The 21,441-nt window shown below is 53.0% G+C and overlaps 1 protein-coding gene across 1 annotated transcript in view; it reads right to left on the bottom strand.

Moving 5' to 3' along the window:
* Positions 1–258: 258 nt before the first annotated feature.
* EIF4EBP2 (eukaryotic translation initiation factor 4E binding protein 2) overlaps positions 259–21,441 on the bottom strand; it is a gene marked incomplete at its 5' end in the record, with an annotated part of 31,594 nt that continues 10,411 nt past the window's right edge. The window contains 2 exons of the mRNA XM_029059872.2: positions 259–2,542; positions 3,654–3,830. Coding sequence (XP_028915705.1) covers positions 2,511–2,542; positions 3,654–3,830 — 209 coding nt within the window. The remainder of the gene's footprint in view (positions 2,543–3,653; positions 3,831–21,441) is intronic.

Raw genomic sequence — 21,441 nt, forward strand, 5'->3', positions numbered from 1 at the left:
TCGCTGTTCGCCCGCCCCGAGCCAAGTTTTCATTCCCGTCGGCACTAGAGACCAAAGCGCCGTAGTCCCTCTGCGTCATTCACGGGGCGGCGGGGCGGCTGGCTGGCTCGGGCCAGATTTAACCGGCTGCCGCGGAGCAGGATGAAAAGGCTCGTTTCTGACGGGGGGCTGGGATCCCCATGACCTCTTAAACAGAGCACGCTTGGAGGGTGGGAGCAAGTCACAGAGCTGCCTTCATTTTACTAGAGAGTGAAGCAGCACTTTGATGGGCTTTTATTAAAATGGAGCCAGAGATACCATTTCTCCCTTACGGAAATGTTCATCTCTAAATGCTCAGGCTCAAGCAATCCCTGCCGATCGAGCTTATCCCCCCTCAAACCCACCACCATTACGGGAAGATCTCGCTCCTCGAACCGTTCACGTTTTCAAGTAAAACACAGAAGAATCAAGTTCCATAGACAAGCCACCTGCCCTGGTCCCCAACTGCCTATTCTATCAATGGAACTGACTGAACGCTGACCATGTGCTGACTATCCACTTCCACGTTATTTATCATTGCTCCAAAGAAAAAGGAACGAGTTCCTTCTTCACCTGAGGTGGACCGTGAGTCCGCATCCCGAGAACTGAGAGGCCCTGCCTGGTACTAACCCTAGTGAGAACTGTCATACAGCATCATAGCCGCCCCAATCCACATCGGGCCGGCTCTAGGGACAAAGGAAAGGGGAGGCTGAGGAGGAAAAGGGGGGAAACCAAGTTAAAAGCGGAAGATGTGAGAAGAGGGAGGCTCGATGGGAAGAAACGGGGAGGACGAGAAAGGATCGGGCCTTCACTAAATCCGCTCCGGCTACGAATATGCAGCTCCGGCCGGTTGGTTCGGAAGGCAGAACGTGCACACCAAGTCGGGGGACAGAGAGAGTAGGCTTACAGTCGAGGACACGGGGAAACCTGGTCCGTTGGGAGATCGGCCTACGGCTCTGCAGAGCAGAGGGGCCGGAGGGGAAGTTTCGGTCGCCTGTCCCACAGAGAGGCCGGTTCTCTCCCTGCCCTTGGAAAAAGTTCCCTTAAAAAGAGTCGCTGTCCTGATTTGGACTGAAAATATCTCTAGAAAAAAAGGTCTGTCAGCATCTTAAAAAATATAGCCTCACTCCTAGGCGAGTGACTCTCCTAGGGAGTGAGGGGAGCGGACACCAACCCCCAGTAAGGTAGCTTTGATGTCAGGGCATGGGAGAGGACCGGCTGAGAAAGAGGGGGTATCTCTGGGAGAGAGGAGAGAATGATGTGGAGACGGAAAAAGAGAGCGTGGGAATGAAAGAGACTACGTCGCCACGCTCATCACAGCAATGGGGACACCGAGAGGTCCCCTTGAGGGCCAGTCCCAGTGTCAATTACAAAACTCCCGTCACCCTGGCCGCCAGAGACCCGGGAGGGTCATCGGAAGAAATGGACAGCGCGGGCCGACCCGCTCGAGGCTGCGGGGTGCGGAAACCCCAACTCGGGCTCCCGACCGGCGGCCGACCGACGAGGGGTCTCTCAAACCGGGCTCCGACCTGGAGTGGGCCCCGGCAGCGACCCCAGACCGACATCAGACCCGCTCCTCGATCTCGGGGAAGACTAGAGTCGCACGATCGATTCTGGGGAGCAAAGGGCTAAGTATCTACAAGCAGGAGTTTGGGGGTGGGCAGGGAAGGGAAGATCATGAGGGTTCGCTCTAGATACTAAGTTAAAACCGTTTCCCCCGAGTGGGAGAGGATTGGGGAGGGGAAGGAAGGCGGGAGGCGGTGATGGGAAGGGAGCGCGGCACCCGGAGGGAGGGAAGGAGGCAGGGCGGCGGGGGGGGGGGGAGGGGGCCGGGGCAGAGGTGGGTGCTCGGCAGTAGGGTGTTCCAGGAGAGAAGGGGCTGGGGGCAAACGGGGATTCTGCCTCTCCGGGCAGGAAACGGTGAGTGGTGGAATCCTGGCTCTTCCACGTCACCTGACGTGGCTCTTCCACGTCACCTGACGGTTCCGGAAACTCAAATGCAAAAATACCTGGCGGCCAAGATGGGGCTTGGCTCCACACCTGCGACGCAAGTGCGGGGAGGGCGGGACCGGGTGGAAGGGTCCAGATGAACACCGCGTCTGACAGACCCACAGACCCGGCCCCCTCCACCCCCCGGCCGACCCTGCCGTCGAGAGCAACTGAGACACCATTTGGGACGATAGTAGATTTTCGGCCTTGTACGGAGAAGCTGACCGGTTGCCGAAGACCGGGGAGAGGCCGGACGGAGCAGCTCTTCCTCCGTGGACCTCTTGACTCCTCAGGAGCGGACCGAGGAGGGAAGGGGAGCAGAGCCGGGGAGATGGCGGAGGGGGAGCCGGTCTATCCTCTGGCACCCGGAGAGGGAGGCGGCGGTTGCGATGGAGAGCGCTGGGGCGGCCTCGTGTGTCTTTTCAGTCGCCGATCCCGCTTGCCGAAACGGGTAGACATGGGTTTCGGGGTCTGCTGCTGCTCCTCGGTCCCTCGCGGGGCCGTCAGATATCCATCTCGAACTGGGCGTCATCCCCTGGGTGAAGGAAAAAAGCCAAACTCAGGTGAGGGCGGAGGGAGCCGGGAGGGAACGACAGAAGAACAAGGCCACAGCCCTGCCGGCCTTAGCCAGACGCTCTCTGGCAGCCGCTCCTGCCTCTGAGGGGCTCTCCCTTCGGGTGCCAGAAAAAATCGATCAGGTTCTCCTTCGGCCGCCGACTAATCTGAGGGATCTCTCCGCTCCAGAAGGAGTAAAAAACAATTCAGAACAAATAAAAATACCCACTTTGCCTGGCGAGGGCTGAACAGTATCTGGCAGCAGTAAGGAAAGGCAGCCAAGCCACCCCATTTTGGGGTGCACTTAGGAAAAATGAGAGGTCGGACAGTTTCCCGGCGGCCACGCGGACTCGCTCCGGGAGCGTTCTCAGTCACCTCGCCCGTCGGCACACTCTTCCGAAGGCGTTGAGCTTTGGCCCTGCTCTGGCCCAACGCCGGCCGTCGAAAAACCGGCTTGGCGTTTGAGGAAGCGGAGTGCGGCCGACGGCCATAGGTGTCACCCAGTTAGGGCCGTGACTTTTCACTCAGGACCGGAGCTCAGGGGGTGGGGGATGTGCCTAATACTACTAATAATAATCGCGGTATCTGTTAAGCGCTTACTACGTGCCAGGCACCGTACTCAATACTGGGATGGATACAAGCAAAGCGGGTTGGATGCAGTTCTTGTCCCACGTGGGCCCGCAGCCTTAATCCCCATTTTACAGATGAGGTAACTGAGGCGCAGAGGAGTTAAGTGATTCGCCCAGGGTCACAGAGCGGACGGGTGGCGGAGTCGGGATTAGGACCCCGGTCCTTCTGACCGGCAGGCCTGTGCTCTACCCACCAGGCCACGCTACTCCTCTACCAACTCCATTATACCGTACTCTCCCTAGTGCTCGGTGAGCGCACGATAAACACCGCAGGTCGGTCGACCGGCGGATTCACTGCCCCTCCGAAGGTACGCTTTTCGGGATTAAAAAGCCGCCTCTGACGTATTTCTGATCTCCAGCAGGCTACGAGGCTGTTCTGGGGTGTTGGTCAGTTGAGAAGCTCGTCTCCCCCCTCCCCCCCCTCCGTCATCTTTCAACCCGTGGGGGTTCCCTTCCTCTTACCCACTGCTGGCTTCCTGTCATGACTGTTCAAGTTGTTTACTTCCACTTTGGGGTCGTCAATCAGGGCGCCGGGACTGGTGACTCCTGGGATATTGGGGAGATGGCAGGGAGGGGTCTGAGCCATGGGAGAACTGCGGCGATCCAACAGGAATTTACGGTCATAGATGATTCTGGTTCCTAAAAAGCAGGATCAAAATGGAAGTGGAGAGACGGCGGGGGGTGGGGGAGCAACACACAAGAACCAACAGAAAACGGGGGCCGCCGCAGCATCGAGCACCGATCAGTGGTCCTTACTGAGCGCTTACCGTGTGCAGAGCACTGTACGAAGCGCTTGGGAGAGTACAATGCAACAGAGTTGGCGGACACCATCCCGGCCCTCGGGGGAGCTTATAATCTAGCAAGAGAGGGGAAGCATCCACGCTCGCTCGGAGCTGCACGAAGAGCTGGACGTGGCCCGGGACTCGAGGAATTTATACATTTAGGAGGGGAGGGGGTGCTACTTCGGTCAGTCAGTCTCGTACAGAGCACGCTTACTGTGTGCAGAGCAATGTACTTAGCGTTTGGGAGAGTTCGTTATAACAATAAAACAGACACATTCCCTGCCCATTACGAGCTCACGGTCTAGGCGGGGAGACGGACATTAATGCGAACACGCAAAAGGTGAAGACGGGCAAATTGGATTAGACACAGTCCCTGTCCCACACGGGGCTCACCGTCTCAACCCCCATTTCATTGATGAAGTAGCAGGCCCAGAGCAGCCAAGTGACTCGCCCAAGGTCACACAGCAGACCAACGGCTGGGATCAGAACCCGGGTCCGTCCGACTCCCGGGCCCGTGCTCTGTCCATCAGGCCACGCCGCTTTTCCTCTACCCAATTCACAGAACCCGGAGAGACTTTTCCGTGAGGGAGGGCACCGCGCTGTCGCTGCCCGGCCCAGCGGAACGCTGGCCCTGGCCCCCGGGTGCAAAGATGACGTGCGAGTTTATTTTTAATGATGCGGGTCACCTGACTAAAGGCAGAGAGCCAAGCTCACGTCCACCCACCGGGGTAAACGAGCTGCTGCACTGCCTCCTTGCCGAAGCCATTCTGACCCGTCCCCAAGTCGCCAGGACCAAAATCCTTCGGCGTCAGCTCCTCCCGGATGCCATGGCATAATGCGCCCGACAGTCGCCGCTGCCCCTCCTTCTAACGCTGCCGCCCAGGGCTCTGGGCGGGAAAAGGGGCACAGAAGGATTCCGAGACGCTCGGGGCAGTCCAATACCAGCCTTTTTTTCATCGTACCGGTTAGGCGCCGACTACGGGTCGAACGCCGGACTGAGTGCAAGCTAATTAGGTCGGACACGGTCCCTGCCCCGCGTGGGGCTTGCGGTCTAAGTAGGAGGAAGAATAGGTAATTACCCCATTTTACAGTTGAGGAACTGAGGCCCAGAGAAGTGACGTGACCTGCCCGAGGTCACGCAGCAAGCAAGTGGCAGAGCCGGGATTAGAACCCAGGCAGGTCCTCCGGTGGCCCTCCACTGCTACAAGTGGCGGGGGGGAGGGGTGTGTTGGGGGAAGATGGAGGGGAGAGCAACAATCTGGAAGCAATGGGAGATGCAGGACCCGGGGCCCAGGGCGGGCTAGAGCCATATATCCCTGGACTTTTTTGTACTGGCTACCAAAGACAGAAGCCAGGGGGCAAAGAAGGCATTTGTCCTTTGAACTGTTCAAAGGCCCCAGGCAAGGCAGTGTGGCCTAATGGAAGGAACCAGAGGACCTGGGTTCTAAATCTGGCTCTGCCAACTGCTCGCTGTGTGATTTGGGGCAAGTCACGCCACTTCTCTGGGCCTCACTTCCCTCAACCGTAAAATGTGGTTAAATATCTCTTCTCCCTATTTAGACCGTGAGCCCAGTGTGGGATGGGGACTGTGTCCGACCTAACCTTTACCTACCCCAGCGCTTAGAACAGTGCTTGATACATACTAAGTGTCTAACAGATACCATTTAAGAAAAAAAAAAAAGCTCTTTGCACCGGCTGTGGGGATACCTCACACGCCTCAGGCCTACGCCACAGTGAGACGGACAGAGTGACCCACTCCAAACGGGTCCCCGTTCCAACCGAATCCATCTGACACGCCCTTCCCAGCAGAAATTCTGCCATTTACCAGTAAAGGGTGGTAAAAGGCCAAACGAACAATATAGTTTGATTACTTTGCACTTCTGGCATGCCGGTGAACTGACCGATCCATCGGTCGACGGTATTTACTGGGGACGAGCAGTGTGGTAGTCCTGGGCCTGAGAAGCAGCACGGCCTAGTAGATAAAGCACAGACCTAGGACTCACAAGACGTGGGTTCTAATCCCAACTCCGCTTCCTTTTTTGGTTTAGTTTTTATGGTATTTCTTAAGCTCTTCCTATATACCAGGCACTAAACTAAGTGCTGGGGTAGGGAACAGCATATCGTGTTGGACGCAGTCTAAGTCTCCATTTTACAGATGAGGTGAATGAGGCACAGAGAGGTCAAGTGACTTGCCCAAGGTCATACAGTGGACAGGTGGCGGAGTCGGGATTAGAGACCGGGTCCTTCTGACTCCCAGGCCTGTGCTCTTATCCGTTAGGCCACGCTGCCTCACTTGACTGCTGTGACACCTGGGGCAAGTCACTTCACTTTCTCTGTGTCTCGGCTACGTCATCTGTAAAGCGTGGAATAAGACCATGAGCTCCTTGCGGAACAGGGACTGCGCTCGCCCTGATTACCTTGTATCCACCACGTGCCTGGCACATTGGAGAAGCAGCGTGGCTCAGTGGAACGAGCATGGGCTTTGGAGTCAGAGGTCATGGGTTCGAATCCCGCCTCTGCCACTTAGCTGTGTGACTGTGGGCAAGCCACTTCACTTCTCGGTGCCTCAGTTACCTCATCTGTCAAATGGGGATTAAGACTGTGAGCCCCACGTGGGACAACCTGATTCCCCTGTGTCTACCCCAGCGCTTAGAACAGTGCTCTGCACAAAGTAAGCGCTTAACAAATATCAACATTATTAAAATATATGGCTTAAAAAAAAAATCAGCCAAGTTTTTGCTTCCCCGCTCTCTTCCCACATGTTCTGAATTTAAGCCCAGGGGACCCGGGGAAGATGAAAACCCAGATAGGTTCAGAGATTTCCCAGGTAAAATTTGGGGAGGGGTTCTTCATGTCCCAGGTTATGAGATCAATCACATTGATTATTCACTTACTATGTGCAGAGCACTGTACTAGAGAAGGAGAAGCAGTGTGGTTGAGTGGAAAGAGCCCGGGCTTGGGAGTCAGAGGTCATGGGTTCGAATCCCGGCTCGGCCACTTGTCAGCTGTGTGACTGTGGGCAAGTCACTTCACTTCTCTGGGCCTCAGTGACCTCATCTGTAAAATGGGGATGAAGACTGTGAGCCCCACGTGGGACAATCTACGCCAGCGCTTAGAACAGTGCTCTGCACATCGTAAGCGCTTAACAAATACCAACATTATTATTATTACTAAGCACTTGGGAGAGTACACAGAAATGGGAGAGATGAAATGAAATGAAAACCCGAGAGATTTTGGTTTGGGTTCTGACTGTTCTGACCGACAGGGTGATGAGACACTGTCAGAAGCTATAAGGTGTGCCTTAATAGTTATAGGCCTGGGAGTGAGAGGACCTGGGTTCTAATCCTGGTTCTGCCTCTAGCCTATTTTGTGTGGCCTTGGGCAGATCACTTCACTTCTCTGTGTTCCTGGTAGATCATCAAACCTTGTTAAGACACTCTCCCCCGTTTAGACTGTGAGCCCGCCATTGGGCAGGGATTGTCTCTATCTCCTGCTGGATTGTCCATTCCAAGCGCTTAGTACAGTGCTCTGCACATAGTAAGCACTCAATAAATACTATTGAATGAATTCCCTCCTTCATCTTGTTGAATGGCTTAAGCTCCCTTTGGAAAAATATACGGACAAGCGGCTCCTGACGGAACACTACAAGAAAACCGAGGGGTGCTGGATCCCCAACCATAAAAACCTCCGGGTGTCCCTGTGCCTTGGCCAGACACAGAACGCCGGGCCAGATCGACTGGACGTCTGGCCAGGAAGCGGCGTTTTTTTCCCCTCGATACCGAGGGTTGGCATTGTGTGTTTTGACCGCTGCAGTGTTAGGGGATGTCAGTCCAACAGAATGAGTCTGCTTGGAAACAGCGCGATGCGGCGGGCGTGGCGGGTGGCACTGGGATGGTGTTGGGATGAGGGCATCACCGCCAGATTTTCCAAGGATGCCAACCCCCACATCGTAGGGGTTGGGAGAGAGAAGCAGTGTGGTTGAGTGGTAGGAGCGTGGGCCTGGGTTCTAATCCTGACTCCGCCCCTTGTCTGCTCTGAGACCCTTGGGCTAGTCGCTTCACTTCTCTGTGCCTCAGTTCCCTCATCTGTAAAACGGGGATTGAGACTGTGAGCCCTATTGGGGGACACAGACTGTGTCCAACCTGATTAGCCTGTATCTACCTCAGCGCCTAGAACAGTGCCTGGCATATAGTAAGCGCTTAACAAATACCACGTATATAGAGGACTGCAGAACTCACACCCATCCCGTGCGCTCTGTTTTTACAAATTCCCTGTCTGCAAGTTCTGCACTGCCCTAACAAACAGTTGCGCCGGCGAGTTCCGACAAGATTTCTCTCACTTCTTGGCAGTCTTGGCGGCGGGGAAGAAGCACCTAGGTATTTCTTTCGCGTGCCTCGCCGCTTTCTGCCGGCGGACCCGGGCTGCGGGTTCTGCTGGGGCCGTGAGAGGCAGGGTGTGAGGGAAGGTGTTTTTCTCAGAAGCCCCACTGGCTTTGAAGGGCTGATCAAATACATTTGGCTTCGACTGTAAATAAGCAGATGACTCAGAAGACGCGCTGGGAGCAGAAAGGACGCCCAGTTTCAGCCACTCTTCTAAAAACCCATCGAGTCCGCTTTCACGCTCCCATGCGCGGTCAGGGAAAGCCCACCTGCCTGCAGGCAAGAGGCAATTCGGTCACCCCACACCCGCTTCGGATTTCCCACCGGCCCGGCCGCCAACCGAAGCCATTCACCGCTCTAATGATGATAATAGTAGCCGCGTGGCCTAGTGGATACAGCCCAGGCCTGGGAGTCAGAGGGTCTGCTGTGTGCCCTTGAGCAAGTCACTTCTCTGGGCCTCAGTTACCTCATCTGCAAAACGGGCATTGAAACTGTGAGCCCCCTGTGGGACAGGGACCGTGTCCAACCTGATCACCTCGAATCTACCCCAGGGCCGAGTACAGTGTCTGGTACATCGGGAGCGGTTACCGAATACCACAGTTATTATTACTTGCTATTCCCTTACTATTTGCCAAGCATTATACTAAACGCTGGGGCAGATACAAGATCCTCAGGTCCGACAGTTCCCAAGCCAGTGGGGTGCCCCGTCTAAGGGGGAGGGAGAACGATTACTGAGTCCTTACTTTACATATGAGGAAACTGAGGCAATTAATGGAGCTCTTCGACACCTGACAGGGCCTGAGCCCTTTGCTGCAATCCCACGGGGCGCCTGATCATACAATCACTGGTATTTACTGAGCGCCGGACTAAAAGCTTGCGAGAAAACAATACGACAGAGGTAGTAGACACCCGCCCTGCCCACAGATAGCTTACAGTCTAGAGGGGAAGAGAGACATTAATATAAATAAATTATAGATTTATACCTAAGTGTTGTGGGGGCTGAAGGAGGACGGTGGTGAATATCGAGTGCTTAAGGGGTAAAAAAAAACCAGAACAGCAGGAATTAGACATCGGTTTTATGGGGAGCGGGGTGGGACAAGCCTGCGTTCCTCAGCTGGATGACCTTTCAACCATGAAATCATTTACGGGAGTCTCAGGGCTAGAACTAGCCACCTGAACTGGACGCATCCAGTGCGCTCTCACCTCCCTCCTGACCCCAGGAAGGAACTGCCTTCTAATTCTAATTTCCCCCAAAGAGTCTCAAGCCAACCAAATCTCTCAGCCAGCATCGAAAGCCTTCGTTGAACGCGGATCGACGCTCTTGCCTGCTCTTTCCACGGGACCCAAATCGGTCTCCGAGATGCGGGGGCAATTGCCGGATGAGGACGGCTTGACGGTAACTCCGCAAGAACTTGCCAGCTCCCGAATTACCAGAGAGGATCATAAAAATATAGTTCTTGGAGCAGGAGCAAAGCGAGAAAAAGGGGATCCCCTTCCTATGTAATTTATTTTATTGTGTGTTTCCCCTGTCGACTGTAAGTTAGAGAAGCAGTGTGGCCCCGTGGATGGATCAGAGGAGCTGGGTTCTAATTCCGGCTCCACCACCTGTCTATTGGGTGAATTTGGGCAAGTCAGTCAATCAACTGTACTGACTGAACGCTTAGTGTGCGTAGAGCACTGTACAGTGGGAGAGTAATAATAATAATAATAATGATGGCATTTCTTAAGAACTTACTATGTGCAGAGCACTGTTCTAAGCGCTGGGGGAGATACAGGGTCATCAGGTTGTCCCCCGTGACGCTCCCAGTTAATCCCCATTTTACAGATGAGGGAACTGAGGCACGGAGAAGTGAAGTGACTTGTCCACAGTCACACAGCTGACAAGTGACAGAGCCGGAATTCGAACCCATGATCTCTGACTCCCAAGCCCGGGCTCTTTCCACTGAGCCACGCTGCTTCTCCAACACAAGACACAACCCAAAAGTACAACACAAGACACGGTCCCTGTCCACAACATGCTTACAGCTTAGACGGGGAGACAGACATAAATAAATTATGGATTTGTACATAAGTACTGTGGGGCTGGGGTGCGGGAGGTGGATAAAGGGAGCAAGTCAGGGTGATGCAGGAGAGGGAGAAAAGGAAATGAGGGTTCAGTCAGGGAAGGCCTCCTGGAGGAGATGTGCCATCAATAAGGTTTTAACGGTGGGAAGAGCAACTGTCCGGCGGATATGAAGGAGGGTTTACCAGACCAGAGGCACGCTGTGAGCTAGAGGTTGGCGGCGAAAGAGACGAGATCTAGGTACAGTGAATAGGTTGGCATTAAAGGAGCGAAGTGAAGCAAGCCACTTAACTTCTCTGTGCCTCAGTTCCCTTGTTTGCAAAATGGGGATTCAATATCTCTTCTCCTTCCTACTTGGACTCTGAGCCCTACTGGGACCTGACTACTATGTAGAGAAGCAGCGTGGCTCAGTGGAAAGAGCACGGGCTTGGGAATCGAGGTCATGAGTTCGAATCCCGGCTCTGCCACTTGGCAGCTGTGTGACTGTGGGCAAGTCACTTCACTTCTCTGCGCCTCAGTTCCCTCATCTGTAAATTGGGATTAACTGTGAGCCTCACGTGGGTCAACCTGATTACCCTGTATCTACCCCAGCGCTTAGAACAGTGCTCTGCACATAGTAAGCGCTTAACAAATACCAACATTATTATTTACCTTAGCACTCAGTTCAGTGTTTGCCACATAGTAAGCACTCTTTAAGCATACAGTAAGCATAGTAACAAATACCGTAATTACTATTATTGTTTTCATGTTCCTTGAGGCTAGAGATCACATCTACCAACTCTGTTGTATTACACATTTAATTTCCCAAGTGCTCAGTACAGTGTTCTGCCCATAGTAAGCGCTCAATAAATGCCATTTATTCATTGACTGACTATATCTAGGTCCCACTCAAAGAAGGAGCGACGAATAGGACACCCAATTAATGACTGGGGACAAGGGAGTTTCTGGAGGGTGCAACTCACGGCTTCAAGGCTACTCAGCGCTTTCCAACTCAGGAAAGAGGGGCGTGCAGGGAGGGAGACGAGGAGAGAGGAGGGAAAGGGACAGTGGCTCTTTCCGGGGAGAGAAGGGAAAGGGATAGTAGCTCTTTCTAGAGAAAAGGGAATGGGATAGTTGGCTTTTTCCAAATAGGTATAGAGGGAGAATCCCTTTTTACTCTAGAACCTTTTCAACGGTCTCAGTGTGGCCTAGTCTAAAGAGCACGGGCCGGAGAGTCAGACAACCTGGGTTCTACTCCCAGCTCTGCCACTTGTCTGCTGTCTGACCTCGGGCAAGTCACTTCTCTGGGCCTCAGGTACCTCATCTGTAAAATGGGGATTACCACTGGGAGCCCCATGTGGGACAGGGACCGCCTCCCCCCCTCCCGATTAGCTTGTATCAGTGTATAGAACAGTGCTTGACGCATAGGAAGCACTTAACAAATACTACTATTATTATTTACTTCTCTGTGCCTCAGTTACCTCAAAAGCAAAGTGAGGATTAGGACTGTGAGCCCCACAGGGGACATGGATTACGCCTGCCTGATTAGGCTTGCATCTTCGGCAGAGCCTGAAACCTAGTAAGCGCTTAGCAAATACCTTTCAAGAAAAGAAAGGAGAAAAGAGGAGAAAAGAAAAGAGGAAAAAAAAAAAAGAAGGGGTCTCCCGCATGAAAGGTTGGTGAACTCGGAACTAGAAATACACTTAGACGCTAAAGGAAGTGCCGAGGCAGAGGTTACGTAACTGGCCAAATCATGGTCAATCCCTGGAAACACAGAGAACTGGCCCTGGGCCAGGGGTGGGCGGAGGCGAGAACTTCTCTTATCAGGCGGCCGCTCCTTGGCAGGGATCTTAAAACAACAAACTGGAGCTTGAATCCCGTACCACTCCATGTCATAAAACATGGGTGTGTTTGTTATGCAGTCCTGCCTGCTGACTTGAGAACTTGGCCAACACCCGTGACAGGTGACAAGGTACAGCCAGTCCTCGCAAAATCCAAAGCAACAGCGCAAGCGGAACATCCACGTTGTGTTTGTTTGGCAGATCAGGTGGCGGCTCTCTGGAACTTGAGGGGCCCACGGGAGTCTCCAAAGGGCTGCTCATGATGATGAAAATAATTGTGGTATTTGTTACGCCCTTACAAGGTGTCTGGCACTGTATTAAGCGCCGGGGTAGATACAAGGTAATCAGGTTGGAAACCGGCCGGGTGCCCCATAGGGCTCTCGGTCTTCATGCCCACTTTAAAGAGGAGAGAACCGAGGCTTAAAGAAGTGAAGTGACTTGCCCAAGGTCACCCAGCACACAAATGGCCGGGCAGGATTAGAACTCAGGTCCTCCCGACTGCCAGACCCGTGCTCCACCCGCTAGGCCACACCGCCTCTCACTAGGCCACGTCTGTCCTCCAGCTCTGCTGTCAGTCTGCCCCCAACCCTCCAGCCTGAGGAAAGAGATCTCATTATTCTTAATCTTGACCTTCCTTTTCATTCATTCAATTGTATTTACTGAGCGCTTTCTGTGGGCAGAGCTCTGTACTAAGCACTTGGAAAAATACAGTAACAAGAAGACACATTCCTTATTCTATTTTGATGGTCTTGATGCCTGACTACTTGTTTGGTTTTATTGCCTGTCTCCCCCCTTCTAGATTGTGAGCCTGTTGTTGGGTAGGGATTGTCTCTGCCGCTGAATTGTCCTTTACAAGCGCTCAGTCCAGTGCTCTGCACACAATAAGCGCTCAATAAATACGACTGAATGAATGAATGACCTTGTATCTACCCCAGTGCTTAGTACAGTGCCTGGCAGCTGCATGGCTCAGTGGAAAGAGCAGGGGCTTGGGAGTCAGAGGTCATGGGTTCAAATCCTGGCTCAGTTGTTTGCCAGCTGTGTGACTTTGGGCAAGTCGCTTACCTTCTCTGTGCCTCAGTTCCCTCACCTGTAAAATGGGGATGAAGACTGTGAGCCCCACGGGGGACAACCTGATCACCTTGTATCCTCTCCAGCGCATAGAACAGTGCTTTGCATATAGTAAGCGCTTAACAAATGCCATCATTATTATTACATAGAAAGCATTTCACAAATACCATTTTAAAAAAATTTAAAAAAATCCCTGCCCATAGGGAGCTTACAGTCTTTAGGGACGATGCCCATTTTGGAGACAGGGAAGGTGAAGCATCAACTCCATGAAAGCCACTTTGTGCCCGGCGCTGGCTGGAAGCTTCCAATCCAGCTCCACCCCTGACCTGCTGAACGACCTAATTTAGCCAGGAAACTTCCCCTGTGGGTGCCTCAGGTTACCCATTTTTAAACTGGGGAGAAAATATGCTTTTTTAAATAATGTTTGCTAAGCACTTACTATGCGCCAGGCACTATTCTAAACACCGGATAGATACAACGCGATCAGGTCCTAGGCGGCCGTAATCCCCATATGACAGATGAGGTACCTGAGGTACCTTGCCCAAGGTCACAGGACGCTAAGTGGCGGAGCCGGGACTAGAACCCAGGTCCTTCCGACTCTATCCACTAGGTCCACTGATCTTCCTTACGCGGGAGGATGAAAGAAACAACAGAATGATTGAATGGCACGGCGCGCCAGAAAACACGGAACTAAGAACGGTTATCTTTAAAGAGTCTCCCAAAAATCTTGAGCAGGAGTAGTCGGAGGAGGCCTAGCCTTGACTGGGAGGGAGTTTCATGCCTAGGAATCACACGTGGAAGGGAGGGAGGGAAGGAGGGAGGGGGGGAGAGAGAGAGAAGATAATGGACACTTCCCTGGAAAGCAGCCTCAGGAATCCATTAGCCTCTGTGGCTAATGCTCCCAATAGTACTGATGGATTAGTGCAAGTAAAAGCTCAGCTGCAAGAGAGAAGAAAGAATACTCCTTCCGGGCAGAGAGGAGGGCAAAACAGCCTCTCTGGAGGTGCAATCAGCATCTGGGTCCCGAGGAAGGGCCCTGGGCACGAGGGAAGAGGAGAGGGAGGGAGGATTTTAGTGAGGAGCGCTTGGGAGCACTATTCCTAGAAGATGAGATGAACGGAATTCCATCCATTTGTTCTCGTACTATAGGCTTTGATCAAAATCACAGAACTGCAGGGTCTGACCCACGGGAGGGCGGGATGTAGAAAGAAAAACAGGGAGACAGCTTGTCCCTAAAGGAAGCCCTTCATAAAACACACTCACACACACTCACAACCCATCCTCCCCCCTTTTCCACCATCACCATACCATACCACACGCTGCAAAATTCTCAAAGAGAAACTCGGGGAACTTCACAGATCCCTAGAGTCAAGCTGCTACAAAATACTTTATTTATATCACCAGTAAAAAATACTAGAGCCAAAACATGCCCCCCACTAAAATCCTAACCACGCCAGAATAGGCCCTACTTTCATACCCACGGGGGCCACGATCAAAGTCCAGATACACTTTTTCTTCTTAATGGTATCTGTTAAGCACTTGCCGTGTGTCGAGCCCTGTTCTAAGCACTGAGGTGGATACAAGTTTATCAGGTTGGACACAGTCCCTGTCCCACACGGGCTCACACTCCGAGTTGGAGGGACGAGGATTTTAATCCCCGTTAAATGTGGCAACTGAAGCAAGGAGAAGTCAAGCGACTAGCCCAAGGTCACCCGGCAAGCAAGCGGCCGGCAGAACGGAGACTAGAACCCAGGTCCTCTGGCTCCCGGGCCCTGCTCTTCCCACTAGACCACACTGCTTCTCTACTTCCCCAACAAATGACTCACTGTGCCCCCTTCTTCTCTCCAGCTGTGCTCACACCCTGCCTTCTGCCTAAAACACTCTCTCACTTCATCTTCTCCGACAGGACTTCCCCAGTTAATTTTAAATCTCCCTAGGTCATAGCTCCTTCCTCCCCTGCTCCAACCGTCTCCAATGGCCAATTCAGCATTTCTGTCCATCCGCTTCTGTGGCTTCAATTCCAGTCTGAGGAGAGGCCCCCTAGACTTCTCTCCAGCCCTGACCTCTCAACTACCCTACGATCCCCGCCCCTCCTCTCGCCTCCACAACACTTCCACTCCAATGCCTTCCATCCCGGGCACCTCCATCTTCGCATGTCTCCAACCGGATCCCTCATCTTCCCTCCTGATTTTCCCACTTCAGGCAATAAATGCACCGCCCTTCCTGCCCCAGAAGCCGACTCCTCGCAGCTTTTCAGTCCTCACACTCCATCCCGAACGGGCCCGTTCTTCCTACAGAACCCCTCCCGGTTCTGCTTCTCCTACCCCGTCCCAAACAGCTACCAGTTCTGCATGAGCTCTGATCACATGGCACCCAGACAACCGTGTCAGCCTCCTCTCTGGCCTCTCTGTCTCCGGTCTCCCCCTTCTCCAGTCTGCCCCAGATCCCGCTGCACGGATCGTCTCCCTGAGGTGTCGCTCGGCTCTCTCTCTGCTCCTGAAAACCCTCGCCTGCCTTTCTGTCTCCCTCCACACCAAACCAAAACACCTCACGATTCGCTTCCACCCAATTCAGCCTACCCGGCCTATCTGACCTCTTCACCCGCTCTCCCACATCCCGCTCTCTTGCTTCCTCCCAAGGAAATTTTTTTTTAAATGGCATTTGTTAAGCACTCATTCCTCTCCCCACATTCAAAGCCTTACTGAAGGTCCATCTCCTCCAAGAGGCCTTCCCTGACTAAGCCCTCCTTTCCTCTTCTCCCACTCCCTTCTGCAATACCCTGACTTCTCCCTTTATTCATCTCTCCACCGCCCCCCCCCCCACCCCGACAAGGTCCCAGTCCCACAGCACTTATGTACATATCTGTAATTTTATTTACTTATATTAATGTCTGTCTCCCCCCCTCTAAACTGTAAGCTCATTGTGGGCAGGGAATGTGTCTGTAACACTGTATTCTCCCTCCAGCGCTTGGTAGAGTGCTCTGCACACAGTAAGCAGTCAATAAATCCCACTGACTGACTCCCACTGTAGCACTTAAGAACTGGCGTGCTACGTAGATGTTTCACATACCCTATTATTATTTAAACACCAAAACATTTCCCCTTTCCTTCCTTCCTCCTGTCTGTAAATGATTTCAGTGTCTGTCTCCCTGGCTAGGTGGTAAGCTTCTTGAGGGCAAGGATCATGTTTACTTACTCCGGCGACACGCCCAAGACCTCAGTATTTAGGAGGTGCCCAATAAAGCGGTTTGTCTGGCGGAATAAATTCCAGAATTTGTTCGAAGCCAGGTCTCCCAAATCCCTCCACAAAAGTTCTAGCCAACAGACTGGAAGCTCCTTGAAGGCAGGGACTGCATCTCTTACAACCCAACGGGCACTCAATAAATGCCGCGGCTGCTGGTGAGGCTGAAACAGAGGAAACCCTCACCTAGTTGAGAAGCGGCGTTGCCTAGGGGTTAGACCATGGACCTGGGAGTCAGAAGGACCTGCATTCTAATCCCAGCTCTGCCCCTTATCTACTGTAGGAACTTGGGCAAATCACTTGATCTCGCTGTGCCTCAGTCACCTCCCCGTAAAATGGGGATTAAGACTGAGAGTCTCGTGTGGGACACGGACTGTGTCCAAACTGATTTACCCCAGCACTTAGTACAGTGCCTGGAACACAATAAGTGCTAAATATCATTTAAAAAATGCCCCAGTTAACGCTTTTTTAGGAAGTCACTGGTCTATAAAGGAATCCCCTCGTTTAGTCTCGCAACAGGCCACTCAAAAATTATTTGGACTCAGAATGGAATTCGAACTTCCTCTTCATTGTGATCATCGCTTGTGTTTCCACTGCAGGTTTCTAATACACTGCAATCGTCTCATACCTGGCATCATGAGGCCAAAAGGTATGATAAAAGGTTCAGCAAATGATAAGAGCAGACTGAGAACAAAAAAACCCAGGAAGCCAACAGTCTGAGTCCCGCATTAGGGATTTTCCAACCTCTTTTTATTGTGGTATTTGTTAAGCGCTTATTGGGTCCCAGACACTGAACTAAGCTCATCAGGTTGGACACTATCGAAGTCCCACCTGGGCCTCATAGTCTTACTCCCTGTTTTATAGATGAGGTAGCTGAGGCCCAGAGAAGTGAAGTCGCTTGCCCAGGGTCACACAGCAGACAAGTGGCGGAGCCGGGATTAAAACGCAGGTTCTTCTGATTCCCGGGCCCGTGTCCTATCCACTGGGTCATGCTGCTTCTCTGTGACCCTCTGACACCTCCAGCTCAACCCACCTGCACAGATCACTGGGGTGTTAAATTATGTTTATAATGAGTATAAGCTTCCACTGCTGAGACATTTGTGCACAGGGATCTATTCGAGCAATCGATGCTATTTATTGAGTGTTTACTGTGTGCAGATCACTGGACTGAGCACTTGGGAGAACACGAGAGATCTGGTAGACAGGATCCCGGCCCACAGGAACTTACGGCATACAGAGGGAGACGACAAGAAAGTAAATCTCAGATGCTTACACTGATTCTTTTGGGGAGGATTTGCTTGCCATCACTTTGCTCAAGGGTGCCAATTTCAAGACCGGAATTACAGTCAATCAATCAATCAATGGTATTTACTGAGCACTTACTGTGTGCAGAGCGTAGTACTGAGCTCTTGGGAGGGTAAAATATAAGAGATTTGGTAGACACGTTCCCTCCCTTCAAAGAGCTTCCAGTCTTGATGGCGGGGCCGACATTAAAATAAATCCCGGACGTGTAAGCGCTGAGGGCCTGAGGGTGGTGTGAGTAAAGCATACAAATCCCAGTACGGAGCACTGTACTAAGTGCTTGGGGGAGTACAGTGTTGGTAGGCACATTCGCTGCCCACAACGAAGCTTACGGTTTAAGTTAGAGAGAGGACTAACCACCCCATTAAGTTTAATGTCAAGAAATCTGGCTTCGGATATACTGAGAAGCGGCCATCACTTCTAGCTGCTCTCCTCCAAACACACGGCGGAAATTCAGAGCAAGCCGTAACGACCGCCTTCACCGTTAGCTTGAGCGGCTTCTGCCCACAGGGTCCCAGGCCAAAGGCAGGCCTGATCTCCCCTTACTCTTCTGCAATAGGAACTCTCCAGAGACATGCAGCCCACCAGGTCACGGGCCATCAGCCCCCCATCTGGAGGATCCAACAGCCCTCTGAGGGACAACTGGCCTAGTGAACAGAGCCTGGGCGTCAGAAGGACCGGGATTCTAATCCTGGCTCCGCCACCTGTCTGCTGTGTGACCTCGGACAGGTCTCTCAACTTCTCTGGGCCTCAGGGGCCTCATCTGAAAAATGGGGATTAAGCCTGGGAGCCCCATGTGGGACGGGAACCGGGTACGACCTAATCGTCCTGCATCTACCCCAGCACTTAGAACGGTGCCTGGCACATGGTAAAGCCCCTAATAGATGCTATAAAAAAATTTTGCTTCATCTGAGAAGCAACTGGAAACTCACTCTTGGGCACGAAATGTCTGGGTCTGATTACTACCATTAGTAGTAATAATAATTATAGTGATATTTGTTATGCACTTATTACGTGCCAAGCACTGTACTAACAGCTGGGGTAAATTCAAGATATTCAGCTTGGACACAATCCTGGTCCACAGGGGACCCGGAGTCTAGATAGGAGGGAGTGGGATTGAATCCCCATTTTACAGAAGAGGAAACCGAGGCACAGAGAAGCCGGGCCGGACCTGTCAGGTGGCCGCCGGCGTCCAGAACCGCTCCGCTCGGCGGCATTTTCCAGATGCTACGGTAAGGATGCTGTCGGTGGTATCAATAATTAACGGCAATAATTGGGTTGGGTGGGAGAAGGAAATGGGCTGATAAAGTGTGCCCCTGTTCCATCCGAGTCCCAGAGCAGCAGCAGATTCAGACCTCACTTCTGTGTGGACATAGGAACGGGCAACAACCGCGCGTGGTCTAGTGGACGGAGCACGGGCCTGGCGGTCAGAGGATCTGGGTTCTAATCCCGGCTCTGCCGACCGTATGCTGTGTGACCTTGGGTGAGGGCTTCCATTTTCCTGCGCCTCCATTCTCCTGTTCTCCCTCCTGCGAGCCCCGTGCGGGACTGTGTCCAACCCAATTAGCTCGGACCTACCTCAGCGCTTAAAACAGTGTCTGACGCAGAGTCAGTGCCTAACAGATGCCATTATTTGTTTTTAAAGTGGGGGTATGGCAATGTCACAGCAAGCCGTGGCCCCTACCCGCCACTGATCGTGCTCCAGCCCGAGCCCAGGAGAGGCACTTCACCAACTGCCTCCTCCTCAGGCATCCGATCACGGCCAGGATCCTCCCGATCGGGCTTCCTAATCGATCCGGCTAGCCTCCTTGCCACTCCCCACCCAAGAGTGCAACTTTTTCCAGTCTCCAAAACAACGCACAGGGGATTCCCTCCTCCACGCTACCACCTTCCGTTGTCCCTCCCCAACCGGAGAGGCCTGTACGTGGGGAAAAGATGGGGCCGGATGCCCTGACTTTTGGGTTGGACAGGTGGGAGGGGACACCTTCTCACAACGGCTCCGGAAAACCGCACCCGAGGGCCAAGGGGTGTAAGTCCGTACCGACTTTCTCCTAGGGACGGGATGAACGGGTCACGGAACTGGGGTCGGATACCCGTCTTCGTCCGCGTGACCCCAGAACTGCATTCTTAATTTTAAATGAGTACTCCATCTACATTATGTATTTATAGGGAGTCGGCCAGCCCGTAAGCTCTTCGAGGGCAGGCAGCGTCTCCCGACCCTGCTGCCTCGTACCCTCCCAAGAGTTCGGCACGGAGTTCGATTAGACCGTGAGCCCGTCTTCGGGCAGGGATCGTCTCTATCTGTTGCCGAATTGTCCATTCCGAGCGCTTAGAACAGTGCTCTGCACATAGTAAGCGCTTAACAAATACCAACAAATACCAGGGGTGATCAGGTTGTCCCACGTGAGGCTCACAGTCTTCATCCCCATTTTACAGATGAGGGAACGGAGGCCCGGAGAAGTGAAGTGACTTGCCCAGAGTCGGCTGACAAGTGGCAGAGCCGGGATTCGAACCCATGACCCCTGACTCCCAGGCCCGTGCTCTTTCCACTGAGCCACGCTGCTTCCCTTCTCTGCACATAGTAGGCGCTCAATAAATACTACTGACTGCACGAATACCCCCCACCGTTGACTTTAGAGCAGTCCGCCGGCTCACCGCCCCGCCTAACTTACCTCTCTGAATTTCCTACTACACCCAAACTGTACACTTCACTCTTCTAGTACCGACTCGCTCACCGTGCCTCGATCTCGTCTATCTCGCCACCAACCCCTTTCCGACACCCTCCCTCTGGCCCGGGACTCCCTCCCCTTCCACGAGTGCCAGCCGGCCGGCCGCTCTCCCCACTTTCAAGCCTCACTGAGGTCACACCTCCTCCAAGAGGCCTTCCCGGATTAAGCCCTCTTTTCCCCGCCTCCCTCTCCCTTACCCTCGCACTTGAATCTCTCCCCTTAAAGCATTTTCATTCGACTGAGCGCTTACTATGTGCAGAGCACTTAATAATGTAATAATGTTGGTATTTGTTAAGCGCTTACTATGTGCCGAGCACTGTTCTAAGCGCTGGGGTAGACACAGGGGAATCAGGTTGTCCCACGTGGGGCTCACAGTCTTCATCCCCATTTTACAGATGAGGGAACTGAGGCACAGAGAAGTGAAGTGACTTGCCCACAGTCACACAGCTGCCAAGGGGCAGAGCCGGGGTTCGAACCCATGACCTCTGACACCAAAGCCCGTGCTCTTTCCAGTGAGCCACGCTATTCACTCCACCCTCACCGCCACAGCGTTTCCTGACACATCTATATATTACTCGTTTATATTAAAGCCTGTCACCTCCTCTAGACTGTAAGCTCCTTGTGGGCAGGAAACCCCGTCTACCGACTCTGCCGTATCCTGACTCCGTTGCCTTGTAAGCAGCGCGGCTCAGTGGAAAGAGCACGGGCTTTGGAGTCAGAGATCCTGGGTTCGAATGCCGGCTCGGCCACTTGTCAGCTGGGTGACTTTGGGCGAGTCACTTCACTTCTCGGTGCCTCAGTGACCTCATCTGTAAAATGGGGATGGAGACTGGGAGCCCCACGTGGGACAACCTGATTCCCCGGTGTC

The sequence above is a fragment of the Ornithorhynchus anatinus genome, chromosome 3 (assembly GCF_004115215.2).
Source record: "Ornithorhynchus anatinus isolate Pmale09 chromosome 3, mOrnAna1.pri.v4, whole genome shotgun sequence".
NCBI classification, from domain to species: domain Eukaryota; kingdom Metazoa; phylum Chordata; class Mammalia; order Monotremata; family Ornithorhynchidae; genus Ornithorhynchus; species Ornithorhynchus anatinus.